The following is an 8,782-nucleotide window of genomic DNA, read 5'->3' on the forward strand; positions in this document are numbered from 1 at the left end:
GTTAAATGCCGTTTTCCATTCATCCCCCTCTCTGATGCGGATGAGATTATAAGCACCTCTTAAGTCCAGTTTGGTAAAGATGTGGGCACCTTGGAGGCGATCAAAGAGTTCAGAGATGAGGGGTAGAGGGTAGCGGTTCTTTATCGTGATTTTATTAAGACCGCGGTAGTCAATGCAAGGGCGTAGAGAGCCATCTTTTTTGGACACAAAGAAAAATCCGGCTCCGGCAGGAGAGGAGGATTTACGGATAAAGCCTTTTTTTAAATTTTCCTGGATGTACTCCGACATAGCAAGAGTCTCTGGGGCGGACAGAGGATAGATTCTGCCCCGGGGTGGAGTAGTGCCCGGGAGGAGGTCAATAGGACAATCATAAGGCCTGTGAGGAGGTAGAGACTCAGCTTGTTTTTTGCAAAAAACATCCGCAAAGTCCATATAGGCCTTAGGGAGACCGGTTACAGGGGGAACCACAGAGTCACGGCAAGGGGTACTGGGAACCGGTTTTAGGCAGTCCTTGAAACAAGAGGGCCCCCAACTCTTGATCTCCCCAGTGGACCAATCCAGGGTTGGGGAATGGAGTTGAAGCCAGGGTAGTCCAAGGAGGATTTCGGAAGTGCAATTGGGGAGGACCAAAAATTCAATCTTCTCGTGATGAGGTCCGATGCACATTAGAAGGGGCTCCGTGCGGAAACGTATGGTACAATCCAATCTTTCATTGTTTACACAATTGATGTAGAGGGGTCTGGCGAGACTGGTCACTGGGATGTTGAACCTGTTGACGAGAGAGGCCAAAATAAAATTTCCTGCAGATCCGGAATCCAAGAAGGCCATAGTAGAGAAGGAGAAGGCAGAGGCAGATATCCGCACAGGCACAGTAAGACGTGGAGAAGCAGAGTAGACATCAAGGACTGTCTCACCTTTGTGCGGAGTCAGCGTACGTCTTCCCAGGCGGGGAGGACGGATAGGACAATCCTTCAGGAAGTGTTCGGTACTGGCACAGTACAGACAGAGATTCTCCATGCGGCGTCGTGTCCTCTCTTGAGGTGTCAGGCGAGACCGGTCGACCTGCATAGCCTCCACGGCGGGAGGCACAGAAACGGATTGCAGGGGACCAGAGGAGAGAGGAGCCGGGGAGAAAAAACGTCTTGTGCGAACAAAGTCCATATCCTGGCGGAGCTCCTGACGCCTTTCGGAAAAACGCATGTCAATGCGAGTGGCAAGATGGATGAGTTCATGTAGGTTAGCAGGGATTTCTTGTGCGGCCAGAACATCTTTAATGTTGCTGGATAGGCCTTTTTTAAAGGTCGCGCAGAGGGCCTCATTATTCCAGGATAATTCTGAAGCAAGAGTACGGAATTGTACGGCGTACTCGCCAACGGAAGAATTACCCTGGACCAGGTTCAACAGGGCAGTCTCAGCAGAAGAGGCTCGGGCAGGTTCCTCAAAGACACTTCGAATTTCTGAGAAGAAGGAGTGTATAGAGGCAGTGACGGGGTCATTGCGGTCCCAGAGCGGTGTGGCCCATGACAGAGCTTTTCCAGACAGAAGGCTGACTACGAAAGCCACCTTAGACCTTTCAGTAGGGAACTGGTCCGACATCATCTCCAAGTGCAGGGAACATTGGGAAAGAAAGCCACGGCAGAATTTAGAGTCCCCATCAAATTTATCCGGCAAGGATAGTCGTAGACCAGAAGCGGCCACTCGCTGCGGAGGAGGTGCAGGAGCTGGCGGAGGAGATGATTGCTGAAGCTGTGGTAGTAGCTGCTGTAGCATCACGGTCAGTTGAGACAGCTGTTGGCCTTGTTGCGCTATCTGTTGTGACTGCTGGGCGACCACCGTGGTGAGGTCGGCGACAACTGGCAGAGGAACTTCAGCGGGATCCATGGCCGGATCTACTGTCACGATGCCGGCTGGCAGGTAGTGGATCCTCTGTGCCAGAGAGGGATTGGCGTGGACCGTGCTAGTGGATCGGTTCTAAGTCACTACTGGTTTTCACCAGAGCCCGCCGCAAAGCGGGATGGTCTTGCTGCGGCGGTAGTGACCAGGTCGTATCCACTAGCAACGGCTCAACCTCTCTGACTGCTGAAGATAGGCGCGGTACAAGGGAGTAGACAGAAGCAAGGTCGGACGTAGCAGAAGGTCGGGGCAGGCAGCAAGGATCGTAGTCGGGGGCAACGGCAGGAGGTCTGGAACACAGGCTAGGAACACACAAGGAAACGCTTTCACTGGCACAATGGCAACAAGATCCGGCGAGGGAGTGAAGGGGAAGTGAGGTATAAATAGGGAGTGCACAGGTGAACACACTAATTGGAACCACTGCGCCAATCAGCGGCGCAGTGGCCCTTTAAATCGCAGAGACCCGGCGCGCGCGCGCCCTAGGGAGCGGGGCCGGGACAGGACAGACGGAGAGCGAGTCAGGTACGGGAGCCGGGATGCGCATCGCGAGCGGGCGCTACCCGCATCGCGAATCGCATCCCGGCTGGAGACGGTATCGCAGCGCACCGGGTCAGTGGAGCTGCCCGGAGCGCTGCGGTAGCGAGAGAGAAGCGAGCGCTCCGGGGAGGAGCGGGGACCCGGAGCGCTCGGCGTAACAATAACATATAAACTCCAAATGCTTCCGATAGCCCTTCCCCCAGCCTTCTTCTCTGCGATCAGGAAGTTGCTCTCCTCATACTTATGGAAACACAAAACACCTAGATTAGCACACTCTCTCTTGTCCAAACCATCTGTTAAAGGAGGAATAGGGATTCCCGACATTTCAGCTATTTACAAAACAATACAGCTTAGAAGATGGATTCACTCCCAACCACATCTCCGGACTTCCTCCGACTCACATCACTTTTCTGAGTGGGAGTGGGCCCGTTGGGTTTGTGGAGATGACTTCATCAAAGCGCTATGGGTCACCAAGCACAAACAACTCTCTCGGTCATCCTGCTCCCACCTATTTCTTGGTCTTTCATCTGTTTGGCACTCTCTAGCTCCAGCTCTCTCCCCTCCTGTCTCTCCTATTCTCCCCGCTGGTCTGATACCGTTGATTGGAGGTTGTAACTACTCGACATATTCCTCTCTATGGGGGAAATTAAATTCCTACACAGTCGAACAAGTCTTTGTGGACGGGAGGGTTCCGACAACAGATGAATTTCGATCACTCCTACCCTCTTGCCGTCTCTCCTTCCTTCACCTAGAACACATGAAACATTGCTGTACGCTTTTCTTGCGAACAGTGGGAAGGCTTAGGGAGCCCACTGAATTCGAGAGATCTCTCACTGCTCAATCAGCGAGACTACACAAATTATCTTCTATTAGGAAACTACTAGCTGATATTTTGACGACCACTAAACCAACCTACCTCATCTCGTGGGAGAGAGAGCTGAACATTTCTCTCTCCACCGAGGAGACCGAATACATTCTCACTCATTCCCAAGGCTTCTCCAAATGTATTAGGCTGAGAGAGATGCATTACAAATTGCTGTCTAGATGGCATAGGACTCCTGAGTTCTTGCACCTTCATGGTCTCTCCTCCTCCGGGCTTTGCTGGAGATGTGAGAAGCACACGGGCACCCACACCCACATATGGTGGACTTGCGCCACCATAGCTGGGTATTGGCTGGAGATTGAGGGAGAAATCAATGCTATTTTGCATACCTCGCTTACACTGAACCCAGAGATGGTTCTCCTAGGTAGACCATCCGATTTGTACCGTCCTCACATGGACCTCTTGTTAACTCACCTGCTAGCGGCCGCAAAGTCCTTGATACCTTTAAAGTGGTTGAGTCCTACCTCACCTTCCCTGAACGAGTGGAAGGCTAAGGTCCATCAGATCTGTCAATTTGAGGAGATGTCCCATAGAGCGAATAGAACGCATGATAAATATCTACGGATTTGGTCTCCGTGGCTACTACACCAGGTCAACCATTGATGTCGTCCTATCCCCCCCCCTTCCCTCCTATACTTTCCTCTTCCTACCCCCCCCCTCTACCCTTTATCTCTGTCTCTTCTTTCTCTTCCCCAGTTTACCCACTTTGTTTGTGCATGATACCTCCTGAGGTTCAATTGTAACCTCCACGATCTATTGCATATGTTTTCATGCACAGCTATCAATGTTATGGAATGTTTCCTCAAAATTGTAATCTGGAACTTCTATGTTTTAAGAATTTGGAAAGCAATAAATAGTTTATTGAGAAAAAAAAAACATATTTTGCTGGAATGGTTTTGGGGTACAATGAAAATAATTTGCGGCACACTGTACCACATATTTTGCTGGAATTGTTTTGGGGTACAATGAAAATAATTTGCGGCACACTGTACCACATATTTTGCTGGAATGGTTTTGGGGTACAATGAAAATAATTTGCGGCACACCTTACCACATATTTTGCTGGAATGGTTTTGGGGTACAATGAAAATAATTTGCGGCACACTGTACCACATATTTTGTTGGAATGGTTTTGGGGTACAATGAAAATAATTTGCGGCACACTGTACCACATATTTTGCTGGAATGGTTTTGGGGTAAAAATAAAAATAAAAGGTGGCACACTAGGCCACAGATTCTAATAAAATGAGGGGTGGGGAATTAACTAAGAAAAAACAGTGGCATGTGATGTGATACACGGGGGCTAAGATGGATCAAATTAAAATTGCAGGGATGTGTGATAAATTTTAAAACATGGGATGCACAGTCCCGGCTGAGTGGGGCAGGTCTCGCATTGGTACGTGGTGTCCCGGCAGATCCCTCTTTTATAGCAGACCCTGCACTTCTTTTGGGTCCTCCCCTTCTTCCCAGTGTGGGGGATTTCACTGGGGAAATGCTGCCCCGGCACAATCCGTGAGGACTCGGAAGTGCTGGGGCCTGCATCTTCCTGGTCCTCAAATATGAGGTTCCTTATGACCACCTCCTGAAACTCCAAGAACGTCCCCCTCTGGCCGGCATGTCGGTACAGGACAAAGGCGTTATATAAGGCCATCTGTACCGTATGCACAGCCAGTTTCTCATACCATGCCCTTGTCTTTCTCATGGCGCTGTATGGCTTTAGCACCTGGTCAGACAAGTCCACCCCTCCCATGAACTTATTGTAAGCCAGGATGCAGTCTGGCTTATGGATTTCTGTAGGGGCCCCACGTACAGAAACCGGGGTGGTGGCGTGGCCATGTATTGTGGTGAGTACAAGGACCTCTCTCTTGTCCTTGTATCTCACACACAATATGCCATCGCTGCACAGTGCCCTGCTCTCATGCTTCCGCATGGGGTGTGCCAGCAGTGGTTTGGGGAGGCCTCTCTGGTTTTTACGGACAGTGCCGCATGCTACTGTCCCACGTGCAGTGAGGCACTTGAATAGGGGGACACTGGTGTAGAAATTGTCCAGGTAGAGGTGGTATCCCTGGTCTAGTATGGCGTGCACCAAATCCCATACTATCTTGCCTGTAATTCCCAGGACAGGGGGGCACTCTGGGGGTTCAATTGACAAGTCTTTCCCCTCATATACACGAAACCGGTACGTGTATCCTGATGCACTTTCACAGAGCTTGTACATCTTTACCCCATACCGTGCCCTTTTGCTGGGCAGGTACTGGCGGAATTGTAGCCTGCCCTTGAAGTGCACCAGGGACTCGTCAATTGATATTTCCCTTTCTGGGACATATGCCGCCTGGAACACGGCATTTAGGTGGTCTATAAGCGGACGAATTTTATATAGCCGGTCATAGCTAGGGTGGTCTCTAGGTGGACAAGTGGCATTATCATTATAATGCAGAAACCTCATTATCTGCTCAAAACGTGTCCTGCTCATTGCCATGCGGTACATGGGTGTGTTATACAGCAGGTCGTGGCTCCAGTATGAGCGGATACTGGGTTTCTTCAGAAGCCCCATGCTCAGCATTATACCCCAAAATTTTGCCATCTCTGATGGGGTCACAGGGGTCCACCTATTCGGATGAGCATAACTAGAGGTGGGGTGTGCAGTAATATATTGGTTGGCGTAGATGTTTGTTTGCGCAACCAAATGCTCTAGCAGCTCATCGGTGAAAAAGAACTTAAAAAAGTCTTTTTCTGCCAACCCAGCAAATGGGAATTGCATCCCTACATTCCCTGTAAACCTAGGAATTTGGGGTGTAAAATGGCCTTGGTCTACCCATGTGGAGTCAGAGGGCTCCGAGGGCTCAGAAAGCCTTGATGGGCCTGGTAACGCAGCGGCCGCTGCAGTGGCCCACCTGCGTCGCCTCCTTGGGGGTGGCACGTCCGAGTCTGATGAGGATGAAGATGAGGATGAGATTAGGAATGTAGGGTCCCCATCATCGCTCACAGACTCCGTCTCTGAGGCCAAAAATTCATAGGCCTCCTCCAGCGAATACATCCGCTGTGATGTGCCTGACATGTTGTGCACTTAGGTGTACACAACACAAAAAACAGGGGGTGACTACAAAGGGGTTACAGGAAAGGGTTTACTTTTTTTTTTTTTTTTTTACTTTTTATAACAAGGGGATGACAACAGGATCAGTGACAAGGGGCGACGATCACAGGTGACACAGGGGCGACGATCACAGGTGACACAGGAGGTGACGATCACAGGTGACACAGGGGCGATGATCACAGGTGACACAGGGGCGACGATCACAGGTGACACGGGCGACGTTCTCAGATGACAGCAGACAGAAAACTCAGATGACACAGGGGCGACGGACGGTGATAGCGGACGGCTGATTTATATTGAAAAATACTAATCAGCACGTCACAGCTACCACCGGAGACAGGGGGCGACGGTCTCAGGGGGTGATCACTGGAGGGTGATCAAAGGACAGGTGAATGGGTGGTTTCAAGCTCTTTTTTTGACTTTTTAATTTTTTTGACTTTTTGTAACAGTGACAAGGGGTGACGATGACAGGTGACACAGGGGCGACGGTCTCAGATGACAGCAAACTCAGGTGATACAGGGGTGACGGACGGTGATAGCGGACGGCTGATTTATATTGAAAAATACTAATCAGCACGCCACAGCTACCACCGGGGACAGGGGGCGACGGTCTCTGGTGACACAGGGGCGACGATCACAGGTGACAGGGGGCGACGATCACACTGGTGCACAAGGGGTGAAGATCTCAGATCTCAGGGGGTGATGAGGGGCGAAGATCTCAGGGGGTGATGAGGGGCGAAGATCTCAGGGGGTGATGAGGGGCGAAGATCTCAGGGGGTGATGAGGGGCGAAGATCTCAGGGGGTGATGAGGGGCGAAGATCTCAGGGGATGATGAGGGGCGATGATCTCAGGCAGTGATAAGGGGCGATGATCTCAGGCGGTGATAAGGGGCGATGATCTCAGGCGGTGATAAGGGGCGATGATCTCAGGCGGTGATGAGGGGCGATGAGGGGGGTGATCAAAGGTGGGGGGGGTAACTATATGGTGATGGCAGGGGAGGTGGGGTGATGAAGGGGATAATGTGTGTGGGTTTTCCTGTTTTTTTTTTACTATGTGGCTGATCTGCCGTGAAAACGGCAGACCAAACCGCAGCACGTCCTGTCTCCTCGCTCTTCTCTGACAGACTGACTGTCAGAAGCGCGATCACTGAGCCAGAAACAGTCTGGTCACGTGATCTGCGCTCTGATTGGCCAGTCTGTCAGAGAACAGCCAATCAGAGCGATCACACAGCGGGACCGCTCTGATTGGTCCCTGTATATGTCATAGTGATCTCCGCTGCTGATAGCAGCGGAGATCACCGACAGCTTCACTATGCAGAGCCGCACAGTGAAGCCAGGCTCTGATCGCAGAGCCTGTCATGGAAAAAGTCTGTCAGAGCGATCGCACAGCGGGATCGCTCTGACAGGTCCCTGGACATGTAACAGCGATCCCCTGCTGCTGATAGCAGCGGAGATCGCTGGCAGCTTCACTGTGCAGAGGCGCACAGTGAAGCCAGGCTCTGATCGCAGAGCCTGTCAGAGCGATCGCACAGCGGGATCGCTCTTACAGGTCCCTGGACATGTAACAGCGATCCCCTGCTGCTGATAGCAGCGGAGATCGCCGCGGCTTCACTGTGCAGAGCCGCACAGTGAAGCTATTAATGCAGGACGTATGCATACGTCCAGTTGCACGAACCTGTCAGCAGCTGGGACGTATGCATATGTCCTGTAGCAGGAAGGGGTTAATAATCAGGCCTTGGGCCTGACACTTCCCCCTGAAGATGGGGACAGAGAGATCTTGCCTCTCCAGGCTGATAGATCTGTCTCCATTAACCATCTATTTCTCCCTGATGCGATAATCCATCTGCATTTTGATGCAGGCTTCCTTTCCTGTTTTGGACAGTGAAATTATATTGCTGGAGGATAAGACTCCAGCGAAGCAGTTTACCATTGTTACCTGACACTCTGTCCAACCAATGTAGAGGGTTGTGATCAGTTATGACAGTAAAATCCCTGCCATACAGGTATGGCTGTAATTTTTGCAAAGCCCAGACCACAGCTAAACATTCCTTCTCTATGACCGCATAGGCCACTTCCCTAGGCAATAGCTTCCTACTCAGGTAGCGAATGGGGTGTTCTTCTCCATTGGAGTTTACTTGGCTAAGAACAGCCCCCAGACCAAAATTGGAAGCATCTGTTTGTACCACAAACCTCCTACTGAAATCTGGGGCCTGGAGGACTGGAGAGTTGGACAATGCAGTCTTGAGGGCAATGAAGGACTTATCACAATCCTCAGTCCAGGTAATTTGCTTTGACACCTTTTTTTTTGTCAAGTCTGTAAGAGGTTTGCTATCTTACTATAATCTGGGACAAATCTACGATAATACCCTGCAGTC

The 8,782-nt window shown here is 50.9% G+C and overlaps 1 protein-coding gene across 1 annotated transcript; it reads right to left on the reverse strand.

The window, feature by feature from the left end:
- Positions 1-4,631: 4,631 nt before the first annotated feature.
- Positions 4,632-6,371, reverse strand: LOC130274576 (piggyBac transposable element-derived protein 4-like). Its single transcript, XM_056523009.1, has one exon. The coding sequence runs from the start codon at positions 6,369-6,371 to the stop codon at positions 4,632-4,634; it is 1,740 nt and encodes a 579-aa protein (XP_056378984.1).
- Positions 6,372-8,782: the final 2,411 nt, after the last annotated feature.

The sequence above is a fragment of the Hyla sarda genome, chromosome 5, assembly GCF_029499605.1.
Source record: "Hyla sarda isolate aHylSar1 chromosome 5, aHylSar1.hap1, whole genome shotgun sequence".
Lineage (NCBI taxonomy): Eukaryota > Metazoa > Chordata > Amphibia > Anura > Hylidae > Hyla > Hyla sarda.